This window comes from Meleagris gallopavo, chromosome 6, assembly GCF_000146605.3.
Source record: "Meleagris gallopavo isolate NT-WF06-2002-E0010 breed Aviagen turkey brand Nicholas breeding stock chromosome 6, Turkey_5.1, whole genome shotgun sequence".
Taxonomy (NCBI): Eukaryota; Metazoa; Chordata; class Aves; order Galliformes; family Phasianidae; genus Meleagris; species Meleagris gallopavo.
Genome location: NC_015016.2, coordinates 21313208 through 21340649, shown reverse-complemented (window position 1 = coordinate 21340649; position 27442 = coordinate 21313208). Strand labels below are relative to the sequence as shown.

The following is a 27442-nucleotide window of genomic DNA, read 5'->3' as shown; positions in this document are numbered from 1 at the left end:
AAGGATTGCCAAAGCACTCTGTCCTACTTGAAATGATTTCCCCATCCAGGATGACTTTGGCATTAGTTGGCACGCGAATACGCGTCGAAATTCCTGCCAGCTTCCAAAACCTTGGTCCATTCAAGCAAAACAAAATGCATCTCCTACGAGTGTGATTTAGATTCTATTAAATAAGCAGCAGGTGATGCTGCAGAAAAACAGCAGAGTGAACAAACTTCTATAAGATTGAGCTGACTAAGGGAAAAAAAAAAAGTAGATGAAAGGAGCACGACACACTAGCTAGAAACCAGACTAGCCAAAGTGACTACTGAAAGTCCGTGTTCCCCCAACTTACCAGGCTTCTGTTTCACAGCTCTCAAAACAATCATACTAATGCCAAGAGGGAAAAAGGAAAATGGGTGGTGGGGAATAGAGCTCTGCAGGAAGATGCAGATAATGTTGAAGTTACAATTTCAAGTGGGTATGAGGAAAAATACAGCATTCTGTAATATTTCCAGCTCTCACTGGGGGCTTTGTTGATGTCACTGCTTGCTAACCTGCATCCTGCACAGGGCCATGTAACTGGAATACAGCATATACATGTATGTGTGCATGCATAAGCACAGACATGTACGTGTGTGCATGCATACATTAAAGCTGTGCGTGAATAGATACATAAGTATTAAATAAACCTGAGCGGTGAGGTCTCTTGGCTAAACCACTGTTAGTTCATTGTGTCAGGTACCACATTACCTCGGCTAATTGCACTTTAAGACTCTCAAGCTCTGCTAGAAGTTGCTCTTGATTTTCTTTCTGACGTTCCATCTGCTGCATATGCCCTTGTCTCAGTAATTCTGTTGCCTGCTGATGTTCCTGATACTGCCGAACCAGTTCCTGACGCATATCTTCCAAGCGTTCCTCATATATCAACAGCTGACTTGATGTTTCCATGTCTGATGCTGCCATCACATTGTTGCACTGAAATATTATAATTATTTTAACATTTCATGTCCAAAGACAGTTACTAGGAAAGATTTAAATACATTTTAGAAAATACTTTCACAGATTAAAATAGATATTGCTAAGGCATTAACTTCTTGCCTGTTTCTTGGAAAGCCCACATTCTCCATTTAAAAAAAGATTTTCAAAATAACTCTAATACTTTTTAGCTAACAGGGATCTCAGAAGAAAATGTAGTGGCAGATATATACGTCTGAGTGAGTGAGTGAGTGAGAGAGAGAGAGAGAGAGAGAGAGAGAGTGTGTGTGTACTGCAACAGAAGTTTGAGAGAACAGCATCATACAAATCAGGAACATTATAATTCCTGACATATTCACTATCAAGATAATACAAGAGTAAAATATTTAACTGTTACACAAATTTGAAAGAGTAACTTTTTGCTCTAGCTGGTGCCAAATTCAATAAAGAACAAAAGTACACTAGGATTAAATAACATATTTTAACTTTTAACATATTTGTTATAGATCTTTTCCTTCAACACGTTTCTGAAATGCTTAACATGAGATTCAGTAATATTTACATATTACTTTCATAATTTTTGTTTCCAGATGATATTCTTTATCACAAGGGACTCTAACTCTTTAAACATGACTTTTAATCTATTCCATGCACAGGCACTAGAAAACAATAATTTAAAAGGTCTTTATATCATTTACTGCTTGCAATACAGTTTTAACAAAAAATGGAAGAACCTGTTTTCCCACAATCAATGGGAATTCCCTTCCACACACCATAGCAGAATGCTATCATAATGTGGTAGAGTAATGAAACGAGGCTAGATAATTTGAGATCTGAAGTTCTCATCCCTTTTAAAGGCAAAAGAAAACATTTTGATTTTCACCTTAATTTCCTTCTTTGGTGCCTTCACACTGAAATGGAACTATATTCAAATAAGTAAGTTATTCAAATGTATTATTATACTTTACCTATCTTTTTTTAAACACTCACCAATGTTTCTTCTGCTGTATGCCCTTGGACATGGGAGAAAAGCCCTTCAGCAGTCACTGATTCATGTGTGGTCTGTCCTAACACATAATCAGACTTGGTGTTAGAACAAAGCTGTTCTCCAAGCAAGTCCATCTCACCAGACTCTTCACTGAGTTCCTTGCAAAGTGATTTCAGTTCTTCATGTTTGCACTTTTCTGTTGCTTTCTTGAGAGGGCCATCAACCTCTTCTATGCTACATTCCCTTTTCATTTCAAAATGCGTTCCCTGTTGATGCACAATTTGTGCTTGTGTTTCTTCTTTCTTCTGCTTAGCAATTCTTGATAATTCACTCTGTTTGGCAAATGCTACACTCATTGACACAATTACCTGAAGAAATAAGAAAAATACGCATTAATTTATACTTCACAGTATCACTTACTGCAGAAGAAATCTCCCTGTTTACCATCAATGATATAAATACAAGTACTAAAAGTTCTGATCTATGATTTCATTATTTTTTAAATAGAAGCAAGGTAAAAGAATATGGATATTATAATACATCCATAATTTGCCAATATTATGAACAGACATATCTTAAAATATAGACATGCAGCGTTTAAGGTAGTCTAATAAATTGTGATGCTATTTTCAATTAAAATACATTTAGCTGGGAATTATCCAGTTCTGCTATATATATATATATGTACATATATATAAAATACTCTAGAATCTATAAGATGAGTCAAAGAAATGCAGCCATTCTAAGCTTCCTCTATCCATCCAAGCATCATCCATAAATATTCCACTGACACTGATTTTGGGCAGCAGAGCCATGTGCTTGATTCTCAGCACAAGAATTTACTTGACCAGAAGGAAACTTCTAGAAGTACTATAAAGTTGCAGTTTCAGTTACAACAGATTAGTAACCTAAGCATCTCCATTTAATACAAATAACCCGTTTTCAGTCACATAAGCACCTCTTTGCTAGATTTAGGATAACAAATGAGATAGATGAAACTTTTACTCTAGAAATTTGGATTGATTGAATTAATGTCATCATCTGGTACTGTCTATAACGTTTTTCTGAACTCTAATCACAAACCTTTTGAAGAAGCATTCTCTGACTTTTTACCAATTTTTAATTAATACTAATTTAATTCTCTTGTTTTTATGTCATCATATTGGCATAAATGCATAAAAAGCAGGGACCATTAATTCCAAAAGGAAGTGAAAATGCCTTTGGAAATCAAATAATGAGTAAATCCATAACAATTTAATATACTCTCATCTAAAGAAGCCTAAAGAAAGTCACCAGATCCAATAAAAACTATGCATTTTACACCATACACAAAAATGCACAACTAAGTATGATCAAAAAATATGTGAAACTGTTAACATCTTTTGAATTGAGCAGCTGTTAAGCCTGAAGTAGCAAGAAACTCACTCCCTAAGTCTCAGGATTTTCTACACAAATGTAAGTAACGAGAACGGTTGTGTACCATCTGTATTCACTGCAGTTTTAAAAGAAAACACCACCCTGCACATGAACAGATATTATGTGATAGGAACAGGGCACTAGTTGAAAGACTGGCTGAGTTCAAATGAAAAGCCATGAAACCAAACGATAGGTTTGCTGGACACACTGAACACAATGAATGAATCCCATAGTAAAGAACAAACAAACAAAAAATCCCAACACACCCACGCAACCAAAATGTTTCAGAAAGCTTATTAAAAGGACTTTCATATTCAAAATCAGAAGCAATCAAATCTTTGTTAAAAAAAGCAAAAACAGAATTTAGCATACAACATTGCAACTGTATGAACTATCAGGAACAACAAATAAAAGTGGCAGTATTTTGAAACATATTTTGAAGTAACAAAATAAAAGCAATACCTTTGCTATTTCTTCTTCTAATCTTTCCTGGTACTGTTTTTCTAGCAATTGTACAACATCCAGATCATTTTTCATTTCAATTTCATTAGCAAGCTGTAAGAAAAACATGGAATCTCAAATTGTGTATTTGCATTTTTATTTCATGATTTTTAAATGCTTTAAGAGATTATTTTTCCCTCAACCGGCTCATCCCTATTTCATACAAACAACAGAAGTTTGTACCACAAAGTAAAAGAAAGGGTAAAGGACCTCCTCGCATTTCTGTGCCAAAATAATTTTAGAAGTTGAGTTTGAAAGAACTGATTTTCTAGCACTATTTGAACTATCAAAATGCAGAGAAATCAAGGGAGAAACCACAGGATCACAGCAGAAAACAACATCACTGTATTTCAAAGTGGAGAATTTCCGAGCAAGGTTTAAAGCAATACTAGAGAAGAAATGTATGGAGTCTCTTCCACTTGCATTTGGTTTCTAAGATCTTTGGGGCTGTTTTTTTCCAAAGTTTCTTCTAAATTGTGCAGTCTGTACTTAAAAAGTACTAGGATTTCACTTAAATATTTTTTCCCATGAGTAGCCTTTTCTTTAAAGTCTCAATATTTAAAAAAAAAAATGAAAAAATCTTTGAGCACTAACATTTTTCCACTTTTATGAGAAGCATTTCAATCCAAAAATCTTGTTTCAGAGAATCAATACAAAATAAAAATTAAAATGGAAAAGACAGGAACAATAAAGCAAGTTTATGTCTTATAATTTCTAGAAGTCTTTTTTTGCAAAATTTCTTTTTCTGTTTTCTCTAATGTGGACAGTCAAGTATAGAACATAGTACTGAGATAATTATTTTATTACTATCAAATGTTAGTCAATATTTCAATTTCATCTGATAGCCCATAGCATCTAAATTATATCCACTGTCATTAATTGTCAACTGAGTTATATGGTACCTCCAGTGCTGAATCTTCCCTCTGCTGATGAGGATTTTGAGTGCACTTCACTTTCTTGGAGGACTCTTTTAGCTTTATTTGTGACTCTGGCGATATACTAAGAAAGTACAAAAAGCAGAGAGGGCAGGGCTTAAAATAAAATAAGTGTTTCAGTATGCATTATTTTTTCTTCCATTCAAATATGCACCTATATGAATATGCATATGCACCATGCACATTCAGAGACCAATAACTGCAAATATTTTCTTCATATCTCTCTCCCCACATAATTAATTTCATGTACTCTTACTTCATAATTCATCTGCCTTCCATATACCAGGCTCCATCAATATAAGACTTCTTAACATCAGTTTTGCCAACACCACCCAAACAACTGTTTTACAGCTACTTGAGAACATGTAGTGCTCAGTGACTACAAAATTAAGGTGAATACTACAGTGCCTGTTTGGATCATTAGGATTTGATTCGTCACTCATATGACTCACTAAGAAATGGAGTACACATGAAAACAGTAAGAAATCCAGAATGATTCAGTTAATATTTAAATATCAACATGTCGAAATATATTCAGTGCTGCAAATCAGTTAAAAAAAAAAAAAAGACAAAACAAAAATACACATGAAAACTGCAGATCCCTTTTCACTATCATACTGAAAAAGACAACAGAAATACATTGTCAAAAGGGTAAGATACAGTATCAAACTAGAAAAACCTCTTTGTGATCTGCTAACACAAAGAAAGGAATAGCTTGCTAAGAGAGGGTGGAAAACAGCTTATTAGAAGGTAACTATTGGTCTGTGAGATTTACAATCTTCATCTACACTCGGTTTTACAAAAAGCTTTTCGCTTTTCTTTTGCTCAAATCTGAGTTAAAGAATCCTGAAATGGGAGTCCAAAATGATAATTTTATAATCTTTTCCATTTTTACCTACAAAAACTAACCCAATATTTTTAGCATCTGTTAAATTTGATGAAGACCAGAAATATATTTTAAGGAATGAAAAGAACACTGTTTGTAAGACAGAAAAACAGAAATAACTGAAGTAACATATCGTAAGATACTCTTACAGTAAGGGAAAAGCAGCTGTTTGAGCTTCTATGGTTGAAGGAAAACATTTTTATCTTCATTTGTCTCAGCTTCTAAAGATTCATCTTACCACAGTCCTTTGGCCTTTTTAAAAGACTGCTGTGGTAAGTGTATAAAATAATCGACAATTTGTAGAAAAATATAAACGACTTCTCCTCCCTCCTAAGTAACATCTCTTATTGCTACTGTGACTCTTTGTTTTCCCTTTATAGCCAGGCACTGGCTGACAAACAAACCCTGACAGTTCTCCCTGAAATAAAAGTACAGCAAGAGAAATGAAAATGCATAAATACTGAACAGATTTGGAATACATTAAATGAAACAAATGAAAAGCAGCAAACAAGAGAGGATACTGAACAGAGCAAAATCAAAAGCACCCACCACTCCCTAAACACACCCACTGATTCTAGTCAAAGAATCATCATCAACAAGCTCTGCAGTTGTCAGCATTCCCCCCAAGAAACATTACTTCTTTCAGGTTGGAATGACCATACTGGCCAGGGCCAGAAAGAGGCTGATGAGCTTGTCCTATGGCCCATGACTTGATGAAAACCAGAACCTGCTAAGCTGACCTCAAATCTGCCACAAACTTTATTGCTATATATTCTCCAACACTGCCGATCCCACATAAGTATGCTAAAGTACATACAATACAGTATAAAGCCAACTACATTGCCTAGAGTTTCAAGGATGGTAAAGTTTTCAGCAGCCTACTCAGTTGGAAGTTTTGAACTTATATAGTTAAAATGTTTACATATATGAAGTGATGCTTATGCACTATTCTGATTAACAGAACTCCCCCTATCCACTATAAAAATACAATACAGCATATTTTACAACATATTTTAGTTCTAAATGTTGCACTATGTTGTTCACAATGTTTATGTAATTTCTTGGCAGCAATCAACATCTCTTGAAAGAACAAAAGACTGAATGATGTGTTTATAAATAACTTCTCAAACTTCAAAGTAAAACACATAGCTTTACATGAACAGTTATTTGGAACACTTCTGTTTGTATGGAGTACAAAGTTGTAAGCATTAAAGAACTGATTATACCTTGTGTAGTCAGAGGATACCTCATCACTCCGAAGCTTATCCTGTAAATGTACAATCTCTGCTGTGTACCTCTCTTCACTTTCTTTCAGTTGCTGCTGGAAATAAGATTTGAGGTGCTCCACCTCTTGAGCGTGTTGCTCTTCAAGTTGTGTTTTAACATTCTCCATCTCCTTCCAACAGTGCTCATGAATTTTAGGATCTATATGCAGATTATTTGAATACGGAAAAGGGAAAAAAATTATAATAGTATAAACTCATTCCCATCCCAAACTCTTAACAGTGATGCAACTGAATAATTACACCAGTTAAAAATTTATTCATATTAATTTTTTTTAGTCTTCCATTTTGCAAAATTGAATAAAATCTCCCTCTCCTGTTATTTTTTAAGAGTAACAGAACTCTAGCTGTGGAAAACTGAACAAGAACTTCATAGAAATGTTTCATAGAAAGCAATTCACTTAAATTTTAGAGATTTAAGAAAAGAATGGTATCATACTGTAAAATTTGCAAAAAGCTCTTACATGATTCAAGTTATTGTAAACTAAGAGTCAGTTAAAGGTTAGTCATTCTCTCCTCTCTTGCTCTCTTTGAATATGCATACATTAAAAACAGCATATGCATCTTTTTACCCATAAGACTCTGTGAAGAGGCCTGCAAGGATTCCTTTCTTGTTTCCAGACTGTTAGGTTCCTCTTCTTTTCTTCTTTCAGGTTCTGAAGATGACAGACATGGTTCTTTGACCTAAAATAATAAAGTCAGTACAAAAGACAGTAATTTGCACAGCAATAATGCAAAAGATATTAACATATATATGAAAGGTCAGTGGCCAATACACAAGAGAATGTAACTGACATGAAAAATATGTTTCATTTTACAGCTTGAATGATCAAGTATTCATTTATAGCTAGCTGATCATCCTGTTTAGATAATGAAAAAGGAACTTGGGTCCTTTGTGAACAGCAAGTTAAACAGAAGCCAGCAATGCTCTAATAAGACAAAACTCCAGCAGCCCATTGGGCTGCATTAGAGTACTGCTGCGAAAATGAGGGAGCTGGTATTTCCCTATTCCATTGCTGTGCTCCCTAGCACAAGAGAAACAGAGTTCAGCAGAGGGCCATAAAGGAGGTGAGGAACTTGGAGTAATTGTTTTATAATGAGAGTCTGAGAGAGCTGGGTAGCCTGGAGAAAAGAAGGCTGCCCACTGGAGTTGTGTAGTTTCCATCCCATCCTTGGAGATGCTCAAAACTCAACAGAATATTGTCTTAGGAAGCCTGGATATGCTGACTCTGCTTTGCTTTGTGCAGGGGTTGGAAGAGACAAATCTTCAGACTCAGGCCATTCTGTGATTCTGTGACACACGCAGCAGTCTTCTCCAATTTATCTCACCAATCCATTGCTATGTCATTCACCCAGGATGCATAAGCATGATTTCAAATACATTCTTTCATTTCAAGAGGAATTCATGGAACAATACAAATTAAAGACCTATAGACTGCAATACTATAAAAAGTTTACCTGTTTACAATCCTTCATCATCTCTGTTTGAAGTTTTCTTAGCCTACTGTATTCTTCCAGTATTTTATGCAGAAGTGCTTCCATATGTTCTTGCATAGCTAAGTTCATCAGGGAATTAGAGCAAAAGATAATGAACATTTTATCATAAACCTTAATACAATGTATTATTTACAAGTTCTTTGCTGAAAAATTATCCAATATAGATAACACATTGAAACAAATGGGGCATCTCCAAGTTTCAGAATGTACTTGTTTTACATAGCGTTGGTATATGCCATTTTTTTTGGTAGAACTGCTAGCTTCTATATAAGAAGAAAAATATAGTCACTTTTTTCACCAATTTTCACTATAAAAATAGCACAAGGTGTGGGCAGTACTTGGGCTAAGGTGGGTGGTAGTTACAGGGGGTGGTTCTGGGTGGTGCTTAACGGGTCACAGGTTGACAGGGTGGTCGCGTGTCACGGTATATAGGCAGCTGTTGCGCAGCACTACATTGACACTTGAGCTACACCCTATGGCGTGCGTCTCTCGTGTCCCTGTGCCGGGTAGGGGTGCTGATAAGGTGTTGTGGACCGGGCTGGGATTCATAAGAAAAGTTGTTCAGATAGTGAGGAAATCTTTAAAGCAGCTATTTAGGCACCTATTAGCAGCTAAATTAGCATCTGAACAACCAGTGACATAACTGCTAGTCTGAAATACTTGAAATCAATGTTTGTTTAACCAGTATGATAGTACAATGCCATTACCTTGAATTTGACCACTGTGTCTTGTTAATTCCATACCAAGGTTTTCCTTCTCAGCAGCAGGTCTATTGAAAATATCCTGTTCCCTATCACCAGCTTCTATCACAGTTGAAGAGTTTTTGTTCCAACTATCACAGAAAATCTGCACAAGAAATGAAACATAGAAAAAAAGTGAACAATTGTTTAATAACATTATCAAAAAACATGAAAAAATAGTGTAATTGATACCTAGTACTAGAGCAAATGCAAGAAGAATTTTCAACTTTTGATTACATATTTAGTTACTGAAAAACACTGCACTGAAGATTAAGACTAAGCATAAGAAGAATTTGCTGTAGAAGGACATGAAACAGTTAAGGAAAAAAATGCAAAAACCTTTGCAACATTATTTTAGAAGATCAGTCTGTATTCAGAGATCAAGGCAAAAAGAAAAGCTGCAAAGAAAACCTGTTAAAGATGATGCATAAAGCAGGGTCAGCTACAGCAGGTTAAAGATGATGCAGAAAAACATGATGACTCACTGTATACATAATTCTTCTTTTTCAAGTGTTAGACTGAAAAAAAGCTTTTAGGTAAGTCTTACCTGCGTGAGCCTAGAACATTCCTCAGTTATAGCTTCATTCAGCTTTTCTATAAGTCTCTGAGAAGATGAGAGTTCATCATCTACGAATACAAATCATTAATGTTATTATTTTTAAACACTTGGTGCACAACAATTTTTCAAATGGCTTCATGTGTCAATGAACTCTAGAAATATCAAACATTACTCAAAAATACAAGAGAGCAAAGAAGTTATGCAAGAAAATTACACAAGGGCAAATAATGGAGTGACAGAAAATAAATCTGATAGCATAGAATCCCATGGATGAAAAAAGGCAAAGTACAATGTTCCTGAAAGCAGTATCAAAAAACCTTACTTAATAGGGCAGGAAGCCAATCCATAAATTTAAAGACCACTGAATGAAACAAGCTTAAAAATATTTTCATGATACATTTGTTTAATATTGTAGTAAATAATATAAATGGAAAGATGAATATTACATCATTCCTTGCAATTAACTGATCTAATACAAATAGCAAAACATGAGCTTTAATACTTTTCATTCCTATTTTTTATATTCTTTTTACCCTTTCTTTAAATATCCTCAGTAACAAACCATTTATAATAGGGAAGTACTATGACAAAAAACACTGTAAAATGTTGGTTGAAAATAATTTATTGGACAGCCATGTGTTCCTTCTCCCCAAACTCTTGTGCTGATTTTATTTTAAATACACTATCTATATTTCCTGTCAAGAGCTACACTCATAATTTTCTCAAGTTACCTGCTGGTTGAATTTTCATGGTCTGGAGCTCCATTTGATGAACTTTTTTAAGATCATTCATCTCTTGTAAATGACTACATACAAGCTCCTCTTTAAGACTGCAAAGTTCACTCTCTTTTTCTGCTTTCAGGTGCTCACGGACCTGGTCTACATGAGCTGAATAAACCAGGGAAAGGCAAATGCGCTGTGCTTCCATCTGTAGCTGTAAATCAGCCTTTGAATAAAAAATACACACTTTACAATGAATGAAAAAAAGAAAAAGAATACAAGAATGTCCAGTCTTGGTAAATTTCTGAAATTAATACTTGTTGAATGGAATGCTGCATATATGTTACATATTAAGTAATTTTAAATATCCATATTTTGGAAACTTGAGCTGTTACAAAGTAGTTGAGACACTTCTTCAACTTATAATAATAAAATAATAATAACAATAAAAAGACAAATTCAATAATAAAACACTAAATGCTTCAGTTCCTGTTGTGGGCAAGAGAATTGCAAGTAACAGTGATCTTTACACAATGCACTTCACATTGAGAACACAAACTACTTCCTCCCTGTTACTCTATGCCTGAGAATTTGTATGCCTGAGATTGTTTGAGCGCAGATTATTTTCTATGGAATTGTTACAGAAAATCACATTTGAAAACTGTACTTTTGTTTTGTATGGCACCTTACTTGCAGGTGGCATGATAAGCGCCAAACAGGAGACTGCTTAGATTTCCAATGAAACTAAATGAAATGGAAAAGAGGAATCTTGAATAGTATATGCATCAGCCTGATCAGTCTGCTATGTTACCTCAGTCTATCTGTGGATAAGGACAAATGTAACAAACACGCAAAAATTTAAAAAAAAAATGACTGAACAAAGCCGGCCCTGCTTTGAATAGGGTTTGGGCCAGATGATTTCCAGATATCCCTTCCAAGTTCTGTTATTCCATTCTACAGACTGGGGTGGCTGAAAACTAGCTCCTGCTACAATGGACACTGGTGATGTTAAATACTTTGGGTAGAACAGATTCCTAAATAACCTAAACTGCTCCAGCAAGACTAACATTCATTGCAGACTAGAAGCTGATATCACAAGGAAGGCCTGGCCTTTATGTTTCTGGAAATCTCAGCGGAGGACCAGACTATTTTGACCTAACTGAACAACAAACTTCAGTTAAGACCATTTTCCCATGTCCTTTAAAAATGTACATCTCCCTTCACACTCAGAACTGGACACATTACTTAAGAAGTGATAACCACACATACATAAGAAATTTGATAGAGGAACATTACTATTTGACAAGTCTGATAAAAGATAACTGAAAAAGTAATGAGTTTCAATTTCTCTATGTATTATGTATATGGAGTATTTAAAGAGCTGAGAAGCTTATGATAGATGAAAAAAATGTGTTTTGACTAAGTTTTCATCGCAAGTAATTCCATACTACATCAAAATGTGAAGTGCTCTAGATGTCTTCTCCTCCCTATTGCTTTGCTGTTGTTGATTTAATTGAATGTAATTGAAAGATATTTCTTTCACCGAAAAATAGCATCTTTCTACATACTGACCACAGTTTATAGGTCCAGTCATTCATACAGTAACTTAAAACTATTGGTCACTCTCTGACACGTACTCATAGTCTTTCACATGCATTTTAAAGCAGTTAAAAGGAAAAATATGATACAAGTTTCCAAGGGCAAGCTCCTAAAAGTTACTATAGGTAAATGATTCTCTCTCTACAGTTTTATGTAACATACCTGTTCTGATTTTAAGGTATTCACTTGCTGCTGAAGATTATTATTTTCTGTCTGTGTAATGGCTATTAATGATGTTTCATCTGTCAGCCCGTCTGTCATTTCATGCAAATGTTCTACAAAAGCTGGCTGTTCTGGTTTCAACATTTGCTGGACTTCCTGTACTTCTGTAATCTGATGACTGATAGCTTTACCTGAGCCCCAGTTTTCTCTTACATTTATTCCTTCACCAACTTCATTGCTTGGAGCAGATGTTTTATTTCTACTTTCATATGCTGGAGTAGCAATCTCTTGACCTTTTCCTTTAAAGCATTTTGTCTTAGGTTCAGTATTAGTAATATTTTCTCTCTTAGCATGGCTAATTATACATTCTAGTTCTTTGCATTTTGCTAGAACTTTGTCTTTCTCATCTTTTAAGGATTTAACCTCTTCACTTAAATGACAAACTTCACTATGCTTTGACTTCAGTTGTTCGGAAAGATCGGAAAGTCTCCGGGATAATTCCAGTTTCTCACGCTGGGTAACTTCAAGCTTTTCCATAAGTTCTGTTGCATCTTTCTCAACAACTTCTCCAGCTTCAGGAGTGTCTGCCCTAAACACCCTTTTTTCGTTTCTCTCCTCAAAACTGGAAGTTCTACTTTTAAATAAAACTGGTCTATTGCTTTGCAGATGGTGAAGTTCTTCACTCAAAGCTTTAAGTTTGATTTTATATTCAGCTTCCAGCTTATTCATGTTCTCTTCTAACACATTCTTTGCCTTCAGAAGACTTTCACATTCTTTCTGCAACCCTTTGTAATTAGCTTCAAGTTCTTTCTCAGTAGACAAAAATGCACTCTTCTGCCTTTCATTATCTTCTTGGAGTTGAATATTTTGTCTCTTAAGTTGCTCATTTTCAGTAATCAGGTTTTCTATTCTTTTTTGCACATCCAAATTTTCTGAGTTAGAACTCACACTGTCATTCAAAATGGCATTTTCTTCAGAGATTACCAACATGCTTTTTAATTTCTCTTCAAGACTTTTGTTTTCCCCTTGAAGAAGATTATTCTGTGTTTCAAGTTCACTACATTTGTTTTGAAGGCTATCTTCTGTCTCCCTCATTTGTTTCTGCATCATTTCAGTTTTAAGCTGCAGCTCTTGAATTTCTTGTTCAAGACTACCTTTTTCCTTTTCTTCTTGCCTAAGCATTTCAATTTCTTTCTGCAGTTCATGGATCTGAAGTGTCATTTCTTCAGATTTAGAATTTACAATAGACTGCTGTAAATCTTTAAGCTTTGAAATCTCTAATATCAACTGGTTTTGCTTTGTGATTAAATTGTCCTTTTCAAGCCGCATGGCTTCTATCTTTTGACTCATTTCTTTTTTCACTCCATCCAACTGCTGCTTATGGTGCATATTCAAGTTATCTCTAAGGCTTTCCATGTTCACCATGTGCTCTTTTTGTAAGTCTTCTTTAAGTCTGGAAAGCTCCTCTTCATGACTAAACAAAAGCTTTGTCCTCAGCCTCTCTAATTCTGCTTCTTGAGATTCTGCCATCCTGTCCAAAACTGCATCCTTCTCTCTTTCTAGCATTTCAAGTTTTATTTTGTAATTTGTGACTTCTGCCTCATGTTTTAGTTCCAATTCCTTCCTAAATTCTGAGGCAGAAGCCAGCTGAGTTTCTAGATCTTCAATCACAAACTGATATTTTTCAGCTTCATTCAACCTACATTCCATATCCATTATAGTTTGTTTGGCTCTTTGAACCTGCTCCCTTGAAAAATTCAGTTCTTGGAGAAGATCTTCAATTTTAGTTTGTTGAAGAGACTTCTCTGCTGAAATTACTTCCATCTGTTGTGACAGCTCTTGCTTTATTTTTTCCCTTTCGTTATCAGCATCTTGCAATTTCACATTCAGCTCATTAATTTTAATATTCATTAAATGCATTTGATCTTTATTAACATTATCACTCAAACATAGACTTGAAGTTTTCTCTAATTCTACTTTTTGTTGCGCAAGACGTTGTTCAATTTCCATTGCATGCTGCTTAATTAATTCTTGCTTCATTTGTACAATCTGCTGGCCATGCATTTCGTCTAATTCAGCCTGAAGTTGTGCCAGTCTCCTTTGTGTTTCTAATTCCATTCTTTGCACAATGTCAGCTTCAGACTGGCTGTCTTTATAACATCGTTTCTGTAGTTCTTCCACAGTTCCCATTAATTGTTTTATTTCATCAGAACATTGTCTTTCTTTCTGTTTGTAGGTGGTAAGTTCAATTCTCATATTACTTATCTCCAGGTTCTTCAGTGAAATTTGTTCTTTCAATTCTTCATGCAATTTACTGACATCTGATAATTTTTCCTTAAGCTGAAACGATTTTTTTTCTTCTTCTTTAAGTTTTGCTTCCAGCTCTTCAACTAATGCCTCTTTTTCTTGTCGTTTATTCATATCTTCTTCCTCATTTCTTTGCTTTTCCTTAAAAAAGGAGCAAGAACAATTTTAGTTCATTTTCTGAACACACTGGAACATTTATACACTTAGCTATCGAACCATTACGTCCTTTTTGATAATATCATTGGCTACAGATCATTTATAAAAACTAAACTTAGTTATTAATTATAAATTATATAATTATTTATTGCCTTCTCTGGAAGGATTTCTGTACATTTGGGATATGTGACTTTTTCCCTTCATATGCAAAAAAAAAAAAAAAATCCCAACAAAAACAAACATATAAAAAAATCATTTCCATTGTTTTCCAGTTGCGCTACGTTATTCCAAAAGCTATTTTGCACAATTTTCTGAAAGCTTTGCTTTTTTCTCACTTTTAATTTTTAGCTACTTCTAAGCTTTCAATTGTGGACAATATTAATATATCTAAGAAATTAATTCCTCATAACAGAAGACTGTTTAAGCAAGTTCTTTTAATTTTTTTTCTAACAAAATGTCATTTAATAAAGGCATTTTAATGTTGTATAGTTTCAGTGATTCTTGTAAATGTTTTGCAATTTTTAAAAACGTGATACATACTGTTGACATAAGCACTTAAGCTGAAAATTCTAAGTGAATAATGTGTAAGTTAACAGATATGGCCCTTTCAAAGGGCCAAAAAATTTCAATGAGACTACAAAATCATGAAAAGGAAAAAGAATAGCAAAGACATTTCTGATAAGGAACATACCAGTTCATATGTTTTGATCATGCCTTGAAGATGGGTTATCTGAACTTCAAATTCTTCATTTTTCTTTTGGTAATTCTTCAGTAGACATTCTTGATCTTCCAGCTGTTGCTGATGAGAAAGTATCTGTTGCTTGGCTTGCAATAAATCAGCAGCTGTGCAACTGTGGCTGGTGTTCCTTAGGGCTTCACTTGCCTGTAACTTGTATATATTAAAAAAAATAAATAAATAAATCAAGATTACAAGAAACAGTTTGATTACAGAGACAGCTATGACTTTCACTTTCTTATTACACCTCATAAGCACGAACATAATCATAACATTTTAGAAGGTCTCTTACAAGGAACTGAAATACTATTACAATCAATAAAAATATTTAGTATGACATTATTTTACAGTGGACTAGCATAGAACAGCAGTGTTTCAGAAAAATCTCAAATGGTGAGACGAACTACTCGTAACTACTGTTTCCCAAATCTAACTTTAATTTATTAACAGAATTAATTAATTTGGTAATTAAAAGGAATAAACACCACAAGAGCCAGATTTTATCCAAAAATAAAGGAGTGGAGCACTAAACAGTGACACAAAGCTAATGGCTGGCTGTTCTGATTGGAAAGGTAACAGGCTGGATTTCAGCCCAAAACTTTAAGAAAAGTAATTACATGAGCTTTTTCTCCCTAAGATAACTGTCATCATCCACTATTTAACGGCAGCTATTACTAAATAGTAGGAGAGAAAACAGACTCATCTCTATTATTTTATATCTTCCATGATGATGGAATGATGACTGTAGGACTGTTAAACTGACTGCAGATCTATAGCAAGGGACCAAGTCTCCAAAAACACAAAATCACAAAATTTTGCTTCTGCAGGAATCAGCTACTTATGTATCCTCCAAAGTGACACCAATTCTCAAAACCAAATAAACTTGTTAGTGCTGTAACTTACATGCTGAAACTGGATTTGCAGTTTTTGGCTTTGTTCTGTTAGCTCTAAAAACTCCCTCATAGTTTCATCCTTTTCCTTCCGTGCCTGCTGTAGGTTAGTGGTAAGCTGTGTGATGATATCATCTCTTTTTTTTATAGCAGCTTCAAATTCTTGCAGCTACGAAAGATAAAATTTAAACTAGTAATACACATCAAACCTATAGATAGAAAAAACAGACTTATTCTTGTTAAACAGGAATATGTAATCCCTTACCACTCTATTAAAAAGTTGTCACACAGACATACCAGGGAATTTATGTTTTCACAAACTCTTATACGTAAGTATTTTAGAAACATTTGTTTGTTCTCATTCAACAGTGCACAAATTCTCCATAAACATACGCATCAAAAGACAAAATCTGAGTTTTGGAGAAGTTAAATTTAGAATTTGCTTTAAAACTAGAGAGAATGGTCACGTAAACAAACCATCACAAAGGCAGTCCGGTACTTAATTATAAAGTATCAGCAATTTTGCCCAACTATTCAGGTCCACATACTTTTCCCACAATAAATGCAAGCTGTGCCACCTCCCACTAAAAGTGCAATAAATTGCATTCATTATATTAAAGGTATATAAGAGAGGCTGTTCAATATCTTACATTGCAGAACTTATAACTGTAAGAGCAAGTTAGCTCCAATCACACATCTGATGCAATGTATTTAATAGACTCATCTTTTGTAATTTGTAGTGATGAAGAAATGATAAAAGGACAGAAAAAAATTCTTCTGCAAGGTTTTTTTTTGGGGGGGGGGGTTGGTTACATAAAATCCAGGTAGTAAGAAATCCAACAATAAAAATTGGAACTGTATTTAAGTACATAAATAGATGTTATTCACTTTCAAATCACTTTGTCAATTTGAACTCCTTCAAGGCTAGTACATGCTTCATCTCTACGCTTTGAAAATTTCTTAAATCACCCACTGCCTTCTGCAACTACTTAGTTTACTATGCTCTCAAAAAGAAGTTTCTCCAGATCATACGCCAATCCTTGAAGTAAAATGATAATACCTCCAGGTAAAGCTTACTGATTTAGAGGATAGAGACATTTTTCAATGGGACATATAAAGCAAGAGGCCCTTAAACATGCCAAACTATGAAAATTCAAGAAAAACCTTTTGAAGTTCTTTTCAGAACACTGTGGAGAATTCTTAATTAAAAGGCACAGATGTAGTGGAAATACCAGATGCTTGTTATAATAAAGAAAATTTAGGAATAGATCAGGTACTTAAGTATGTCATATCTTTCCTCTTGCATCTGTTCAAAGAAATTTAAAAATTTGTCTGTTCATATCCACCCACTATTATATGTTCCCTTTCAATTTCTTTTATTCAACCATCTTATTTTAACAAACAGGCAGAGATAATGCACACAATGTGTCTTTTGCAGCTGCTCCTTTTAAAAATTCTTTGCTTCTTCTGAAACATATACCGTATGCATTTCTCAGCAGGGATATTACACACTGTACCACTATCATGAAGAACATGCTGTAGCTAAAAACAATTTTAAACATTATTGTACTGCAAACTGTTTTAACAGATTTTTAACTTTTTTTTAAATAGTAATCATGGTCATTTAAGTATGCAAACATCTCCACTTTAATCTTTCTCATGCAAAACTAACAGTAGTTTTGCTACTAACATGATTGTTTGAAACTAGAATTACGTTATGTTCTTTAGTATGCTGTAATTATGAATATTACGCTTAGCACAATTGATACAAGACACGATAATTAGAAGCTAAGTCTGACTTAAAAGACAACACCAGGGATTCACCAACAGACAAAACAATGATAAACCTGCAAGGTGACCACTCGAAGATCACTTCAGTGTAGTGGAAAACATGACATCCATTTTCACAGATAAAATACAGATGGAAACAGCAGAAAATTATAACTGCACAGCAATAATGAAGGCGAAAATGACTCAATTTTAAAACAATTTTTGTGTTCTGTAGAACTTTGCAAAGCAAAGACAGGCATACCATGATGACCTGAATTTAAATTAAAGGAGAAACTAAAGACATGAAGCATGACATAGCACTGACTTTAAAGAATGTAAAATTTGCTTAAACTGGAAGAAAAATTATTTTACATTCTTCACTTTAAAATCTAATGTTATACGCCAACGGTATTTCTAACTAGAGAAATACTTCCATACAATCCCAAGTTAATAAATGTCTCTTAGAACATCCTGGTACAGTGGCCCTGTAATTTCGGACAGTGAAGTCTGACAAACAAACACCTTTTTAGTTCAAGGATCAACTCAGCAATACCATTCCTTAAGAAGTAAACCCTTTTTTTTTAATTTTTATTTTTATTTTATATCTTTGAGGAACAAGAAGGTACTAAAAAAATGGAGTCTTTGCAGAATACAGGAAGAATTAGGACTTTTCTTCAAGAAAATCATCTTTCCATTTCTGAATCAAAGAAAGTCACTGCAAAGAATGCTGAAATTTTAGTCACAAAATATAGAGAGAAAGGACACACAATGAAAATGCCACTCAAATAATAGAACACATGGTATACGATTAAAAGAAATTACATATAATTCTATATCACACACTGACTGCATTCTGAACATCTGCCCTTAAGAGTAAACTCTTTCAGGTGACACTTTGCATTTTTGCACATAACCGAGTAGCAAGCAGAAAGCAACATAAGGTAATTATACCTGTTGCAATCCTTCTGTACCATATGCTGCCCTCATTTCTTCTAGCTCTCTGTTTAGCTCTTCAATCTCTTGTTGTTTCCCAGCCAATTCATTCTCCATCACCTCTAGCTGCATCAGAGAGTGTTGCATTCCATGTTCTGAACAAATCTCTCCAACTCCAAATTCTTCTTCCTAAATTAATCCAAGTTCCTTAACACACCATTTTTTATGCTTTATAAAGATAAGCAAACTCAAATATCAAATTCTGTATCAAAAGGCACCTTAGAACATTAACATATAGTACAGCATTGAAGATCTTATTGTCATGGCAACCTCCTTTGTTAGTATAATTCACATCTCAAAAGCATGAAGCGTTCTGCAAGTTCTGCTTTGTAATATTAGCCTTAGTACAAGTAGTAAAACATTTTGCATTTCAAGTTTAAAGGTAAACAATATTCATATGACAAGCAATGCAGATACAGAGCACAGCATGCAAAATAAAGTATTAGTCAACAACACAGTTTTTGTTCAAAATGAACTGTTTGAGGTTTTTAGTATTCTTTATTAGTATTACAATTCAATTTGCAGTACTGTACCCTGATCAAGTCTGTAGGTATAGCTGTTCTTGTCACAAAACTGCAACCATTTACCTGTATAAAGACAATTCCTAAATACATTATTACTTGAAATAAAGCTTGATTTCTATTTTGAATTTGTTTGAGCCTTATACAATGATTCCTGCAGAGCCATGTGAATTCTTATGCTACAGAAATTTATTTCATTGGAAATACAAAATACCTTTCTGGAAGATTTTGGAATTGAATTTAGCACAAGCCACAGTTAAGCCCCCTTTCAAAATTACAAAAACAGATACTACTGTCTAAAACCAAAATACACGTAAACATACATACAAAACAAAGGAATTCAGATCTAAAGGTCAATGCAAAGCTTTATCTGTAGTAATACTGCATTTTAAACTGCACATTTAACATTTCTAAATATTAATGAACAGTTGTTTTCAAACATATGTTTCGTTACCCAAAATCTACTATTTCTAAGAGTCACCAATCTCTACAACAGATGAAAGGCAGTGTCATAAACTGACATCCACAGCCTGAAGGAATTTTTTAAGAATGAAATGGAGCAGGAATTATATATTCAGCATAAGACTCGTGAAAAATCCTTTCACTCACCTAATACTGCGCCTCATATCAAGCTTCCATGAGATTTTGGTTCTATAGAGTGTACAAACCAATAATGATGAATTTCCAAAAAGTAAGCGCAAGTCAAAGTAGTAGTTATATATCAAAAAATAATACTTAAAAACTCAAGATAAAAGGAACCTTCTGTTGTATTCATGATAAACTGTCAGACAGGCAGGCTTTTAAAATCGCAGACCAATGTCTTAAAGCAAGAAAGCAAGACAAGCTGTACTTCTCAGAGCTCTGTATCACATTAGAAAAAAAATAACGGCACTAGAAATGGAAAGGTATCATACCGTTTCAAATACGAATACTTTGTTCACATAGAAAAAAAAAAGGGGGGGGGGCAGCTATATAACTCTGATACCTGCCACAGTTAAGATTAGGCTTATTTACAAAGGACCATCATGTCTGAGTAAATCAATATGTTATCCGACATGGAAGTGTACTGCTATAAATGGGATCAATATAGTCATTAAATTTGTATTAAGAGAAAGAATAATTCTGCATTAGCTTTGAATTTGCAGAGCTGAAACATGGCCATTTTCAATTCCTGACTTCCTCAATGAAAAGGAGGACACCACAGTGAGATTATTACTACCTTATTTTAGAGAGAATACATAAGATTTCAGCAAACATCAGTGCAGACAACTCATGGAGGCAGTGCACATCATTTGTGTTTTGCCAGATATTTGCTTTTCATTCAGAAATACAAGTGTCTACACAGTGCCTGGCAGTAATGTCTTCATTTGGATTCTGGCTCATGGCCTGGATTAATACTTCTTTTCCTTCTTTTTAACTGTCATTTAATTTAGACTTAATTGATAAAGATGTAGTGTATGATTCTTGTAAGCTACCACACAGAGAAGTGGATGCACTTCTCTTCCCATGAATCATTTCAGTGTGGAACAAACAGTGACTCGTACACGCTTTATAACAAGCTCTGCTAGGGCAGACATAAATGCCTTCATTAGATGTTCCAGACTCCCTGGCAGCTGAGATTTCTACAGAAAAATCTTAAAAGGGATTTTAGCATATCCAAACAACTCTGTGGAACTTTAGAAATGCTGCTTCATGTCACAGAAGCCTTGTTGTTAGCTGTAACAGATATGAACCACAGTTAACACCTTAGTCAACTCTGTTTCTCACCCAACACCTTCTCCTTTCAAATGTCTTATGCCTCTTTTTAAAATGCAAGTTACAACAGGACAACACTGTGCACTGTAATCTACACAAAAAGCCTCAGACCACCACTCTGATCGCTGTCTGGGTGGGATCCCTGAGAGCAGCTGCAGGCTGTATATGAATCCTGCCCTGTCAGAGCAGGCAGATGGCTGTGGCTGGATATTAGCTTCAAAATATCTCATTTCAAAATTAATTTCTCACTCCTCTACCAGAGAGGAAGCCTGAAGTCCAACTATTAACTTCAGTGTTAACAGATGTCTGCACAAGGCCTACTGGGCTCAGGCACTGTCTCCTGAGCTCTGCGGTTTTTCTGTACACAGTTCTTCTTTAAGCCTGTACATCTTTTAACTTCTTTTAAAGCTTTGCAATTCACCTTTAACTCTGAAATTTCCTTATACCTTAACGTCTCATGATGTGCTTAGTTACATACTCCCAGAATACAATTACACGTTTCAAGAAGAAATCAAACCACATAAGATAAGGGAAGGTAATGGAAGCAAGGAATCTGCAAGCTCTGAATACAACTGCATAAAAAAAAGTAACCACAAGGTAAGAAAAAATGCAATTTTACAACACATTTGCTACTCAGGAGACAACTGCTTGGGTGAACAGAAGGCATGTGGATTATGGAAGTCCCCCAAAGGACATCTTAACTTCAAGTTTTCTTCCTTGCTTGTATTTTAAACTAATTCACAAGCATGGTATTTACTAATATAATAACATATAAATACAATCTGTAGTCTATTCTAGTCTAAAAGAAAAAACATAATTTCTATTGCATCAGTAAATACATATGCTTAGGCAAGTGAACACAAGCTTCTGCAGAAAAATACAAGTAGAAAACAACTTCCACCACTAAGTAAGGCAGCAATTTATGACAACTACCACCAGAGGTCAGGATTAAATTTATGAAATCACTGCACTTCACTATAGATTCAACAATGCCTTGCTAATGTTCCTTAGACCTTGGAATTCCTGAAAGTGTACCTCAAAAATACTGAGTTGTTACACAAAATATGTTATTACTGGTAACAATGATGTCCATACTACAGAGAATTCTCCTTATATACTGCAAACTTGGGCTTAGAGTAAGTCAATACTTATTGATCACTCATTGCAAAATGTAAAAAATATCGAAATGCATGAAAATAATTTAACCCATTACAGATTGGCAAGCAGAATTCTGGTTTGAAAAGTGTCTTGATTTAGTAGTAGAAACATACAAAAGTATCTGGAATAGAGTTACATTTTACCTAATGTTTTAGTTTTTTCTTTTCTTGTGCATTTTGGACACTTGGTTATTTAAAAGAATTAATACTTAGACCTCAAACACTGCTTGACTGTGCTCTTAGAATTTTAATCAATTTTCTGGTTACATCACAATTGACTTTATGGAATGTAGCTAAAATTAGCAATTATGACAACTGGGGAAAATAATTTTGTTATATTTTTAAACTCTATAAGTGAAAATAATTTTCAGTCTCTCACAAAAATAATGACAATCATAGAATGTAAATAAGGTTAGTAACTTTTTAAAAATAACAACAGTCTTCAAAAATATTATGGCTTAATATATTTTTCTATACAGTATTAAAACACAACAGAAGATTTCTTTGTGTGATGACTGTACATAAAGGTTAACATATAGAATGCAATTAGCATTTACAAAGAAAAGGGAAAGAAATAAGGATCAAGAAAGGAAAAGGGAAATAAAATAATTTTGTAAGTTTTCATATCAACATTTTTTGAGGTACAGTTTGCAAACTGGGAAGAGTCACTGAGAGAAAAAAATAATCCAGGCAGATTACATCAATACCATAAAAATTAAGGAATATAGAAAATATACAGTAACAATTTTACCTTACACAGTTGTAAAAAAGCCAAAACAACTAACTGCTGAAAAAGCCTAATTTACCTTAGTTTGGAGGTTAGACCATAACTGCACATACATAATCACCACAATCATTTAATGTAAAGCTATTCAGGTAGGTTTCTTTCTTGCTCAAACTGAATAATTTGTTTCAGAAAGGAAGTGGGTCATATAAAAGATTTGTCAATCTTCAGTCTGAGTACCACCTCTAACAGTGTAGGTATTTAGAGAGATGACAGAAGAACATTGGAGTAGAGACCAAATTAAAAAAAAAGATCCTGTAACACAAGAATTTTGACAGAAACATTCACTAGTTCCTTCTATCTATCTATCTATATATTTTTTTTAGTAAACTACTTACATCCATGTGTCTGGTCAGTCTCTCAAAGAGGGATGTGCTTATCACTAAATTGCATCCAAATCCCCAAGAGAGGGGGCTGAATAATCAAAAGCATATGGCTTATTTTAACAACTATAACAAAGCAAATGATTTACGACCTATTCCACTGTGAGCCCCAACTTCAATGTAATTTCTGACAAAAACCACTACAGAGAATACAGTTGTTCTGAAAAATGAACAAAAAGATGGATGAAAAGGACTTGTATTTGTACAAATGTGTGGATTCAAAGAATTTCAAAAAGGAGGTTGGCCCTTTCAGTAATTAAAAGGAGGCTTACAAAAAATATGGAGAGTGTATAGGTATATGAACATCAATGCCATTATCAACTATTTTCAAAGGTTCACTCTTCAAATACATTCCATTTAGCAGTGATTATATACTATGGTGATGCATATATTCTAAAAAGTTACAGTAAGGTCACAGTAGTTGTTCAAAAGTGTATTTGTTTCACTTTCAATGGCAAACCCTGTGCACATGCTGCACTATCAATCATCTTACCATATTTAAACTCAGATTCTTTTTGTTCTTTTCTTCTTCTAATTCACTGGACAAAATAATGCGTATTTTATCTAAGACAAATATTAAGCCTTTAATCTGACTTCTTCCTCATGTTAGCTTCAACCCTTTGAACCTTTCAGTTTTTTCATTTATTTTTTCTTTCTTCCATTTACAGCACTGTCAAGCAGCTGGACTAGAATCTTCAACCCAGATGTGCCCAACTCAGATTTTTTTTTTTATTTGCACAACAAACATGCCATAAGAATGATCATAACTGATTGGACCAAGGGTCCATTTGGTTCACTAACTGATATCTGAAAGTAATCAACAATAAATATGAAGGAATATTTTTCAGTGCACTCCCAAGCATCTTCTCCTAACACCAGAAGAAAGTAAGAATGCTTATAAACAAGACAGGAGGAAGATGCGGGAAAGAAAGAGTCTAACTGGGGAAGAGAGGTACAATAAAAAGACTCAAACTAAAAAGGCTGAGACAAAATATGGAAAAATTTTGTAACAGTGATTTCACAAGAGGCTGAGAAGAAGTGCGGTGATCTTCTCCTAGAAAAGGCTAAACCAAGGAAAGAACACTAAGTATCCTAAATCAAATCACTTCAGCAACGGAAGCATGTTTGATTACCTGATCCCCTCTTACTAGTTGCCAAAGTTAAGATTCTGGGGTATTTTGCAAAAGTGCTGCACAACCAATAGTGGACTGTAACTACAGAAAGCTTATGTTTGATCCATGATTTTTTATTTTTATTTTTTTTAACTACAAACAATTTTTATAGGAATCGGATATTCTACAGCTATTTCTTGCAAAAATGTTCTCATCATGCAGTTGAACATGAAGTAGTTCACTCCTTACAAACAATAAACTCTTTTATTTGGCAAGAACGGATTTTCCTATTGCCTATTTCCCTCTTAACTGACAGGGACACATAGTGAATGTCTTGGTGTGCAGTAGCTAAGGCCTGTACCCAGTCACTCATTCTCCCCCACAAGCAGGATGGGGAAAGAATTGGAAAAAGAAAAAATCATGGGTTGAGACAAAAATAGTTCAATGAGTATAGGAAAAATAAATGATGCAAAGGCATTCACTCACCACCTACCAGCAGCAGAGTGATGACCAGCCAGTGTTTGAGCAAGAGCTACTTTGGAACTCATTAAAACATAATCAACTTGTTAAACATTTTTTAATAGCAAATAAGAAGGAATAATGCACAGCTCAATGGCAATACAAAGCATTACTACAACCACAGTGGTGACAATGTTACAGCAGCTCATAAATCTACAGTATTACTGATAATAGTACCCATCCTATTATGAAGTCAACAAAATGTTTGCTTTAATGGTATATTGATCATACCAGTAATGATCTGAAACAGCTTTGTATATAACATCACGTGTACTCTTTCCTTCTTCCTCTTTTTGGAAAACAGTGCACAGCATTTCAATAAACATGTAAAAGAAAAAGTCAAAAGAAAAGTTAGAAAGGAAGTGTTACTTCAGTCTTACCTCAGAACTGTAATCTTCTACTGCAGTGGAAATTTCAATTTCCGGCTAAAACAAAATATTAAAATATTTACAATGATGGCAATCTACAAATATTAAAGAAGATATTTTCCATTTCTTTCTGAGAAAATAGACAGTATTCAAAAAACATAAGAGGTATCCATTAATGTGTTTTGGATATATATAGCAAAGGTCACCTTAAATTCCTTGAAATCCCAGATTTAAATAAAAGCAAATTAATTTGCTCAAAACCAGGGAAAATTGCACTGTTATGCATTTTCCTTATGTAGACAACAAACAAATATGTGGACATATAATTTTAATGGAAATCTGTCACTGTTTAGTTGTGAAATATCTTCTAGCAGCACAAATAATCTTTTAAAACTGTCTACTTCAACCTTCGAAACAGTTTAGTTATTTCTTTGGCTGCTAATACTAAGTATATTTGCCAAGGGGTTTATTCAAAGAGAGCTACAGAAAGATGGACAAACAAACTCAAGTTAAGTGGATGTGTCTTCTGAATTAAGAGTTTAATCCACCCCTTGCTAAAAATCAATTAAAAAAACTTAAATCCCATGAGTGCACGCATCAACCTCCAACAATGTAAGACTTCAATGTTATTCTTTAGTTGCTCTATTCCCTAGACCTGACCAACCATAATTAAAAATCCATTAAAAAATCCTTCCATTATTAAGCCATCCACACTCTATGCTTCTATTATTCTTTGGTCAACACAAGTAATTAAATTTTACATAGCTCATCAAGGGGGTTCAGTTTAAAAGCAAATAATAAATAAATAAATAAATAAATACACACACACATGCACACACACACATTTTATTAGCAACACAACACAAAGCTATTCATCAGTTCGCCCATTGATTTATGGAATCAGAAGTAGGTTTCTGTTTCACTATGACTTTAGGTTGCTAGTTAACATTTATTTGACCAGCCATGCTTTTTCATATAGCTAATCTCTTCTAGCAATAAATTTTTATTCTTTAATATTTTCTTTGCTAAGAACATAGTTGATGATTAAACTACACAGAACAGACATCTCAAAGGCTCTTTATAGCCAACTATCATCTAGGCAGCTACTACCACAATGACAACACATAAGTACTTTACAGAAAATCAAAATTAATTTCATTGCTGAACATTATTCAGAGAAAATGCTGCAAGATGATACAGAAAGGAGGAAATCTGCCTATGGAAAACAGGATGTCCTTTTCAGATAAACTTTTTTCTATAGGCAGTTAAGCATTGCTCAGAAGAGATGTTCTACAGTACTGGATGTCCAACATTATCACAGGACTAACAAAAGAACTTAAAATACTAAATTGGCCACAACTGAGAAGTGATTGTCATGCTCCTTTAGAAAATCCTCACAGGTGAATATTCGTTAACAGAATCCAATTGACTTTTTAAAGGACCTCAGTGTAAACTGTTAGGCAAACATAACTACAAAATTCCAGATTCATTTTTAAACATGGATTAATTAGTAGGCAGAAGCAAAAACAAGTTTATTTTAGGTAGGCCAGTTTGCAAGAAAATTATAATTACAGAAAAACAGCAATCAAAATCTTGCTGCATTTTGAAATACAGGCTTCCAGTATTCTATAATAATGTGGCTTCCAGATAGGATAAATTTATAGAAGGATTATTATCTAAATATGGTCTTAATCAAGCAAAAACTTCCATATTAAGAACAAGATTTACCAGTGGAACTATCAGCGCATC

At 34.2% G+C, this 27442-nt stretch overlaps 1 protein-coding gene across 3 annotated transcripts in view; it reads right to left on the bottom strand.

The window, feature by feature from the left end:
• Positions 1-693: 693 nt before the first annotated feature.
• The window catches only part of LOC109368186 (A-kinase anchor protein 9-like), a 55456-nt gene continuing 28707 nt past the window's right edge, over positions 694-27442 (bottom strand). Inside the window, exons 3-18 of one of the 3 annotated variants that reach the window (XM_031553894.1) lie at positions 25706-25750; positions 19628-19681; positions 19053-19223; positions 16345-16500; positions 15397-15594; positions 12243-14690; positions 10494-10707; positions 9751-9830; positions 9171-9309; positions 8425-8522; positions 7539-7650; positions 6910-7108; positions 4765-4861; positions 3824-3916; positions 1948-2313; positions 694-957 (exon numbers count right to left, since the gene is read on the bottom strand). In XM_031553894.1, the coding sequence (XP_031409754.1) occupies positions 709-957; positions 1948-2313; positions 3824-3916; positions 4765-4861; positions 6910-7108; positions 7539-7650; positions 8425-8522; positions 9171-9309; positions 9751-9830; positions 10494-10707; positions 12243-14690; positions 15397-15594; positions 16345-16500; positions 19053-19223; positions 19628-19681; positions 25706-25750 (4719 nt within the window). In that variant the 3' untranslated portion in view covers positions 694-708. The remainder of the gene's footprint in view (positions 958-1947; positions 2314-3823; positions 3917-4764; positions 4862-6909; positions 7109-7538; positions 7651-8424; positions 8523-9170; positions 9310-9750; positions 9831-10493; positions 10708-12242; positions 14691-15396; positions 15595-16344; positions 16501-19052; positions 19224-19627; positions 19682-25705; positions 25751-27442) is intronic. The other 2 variants (XM_031553895.1, XM_031553896.1) reach the window with 2 other exon arrangements.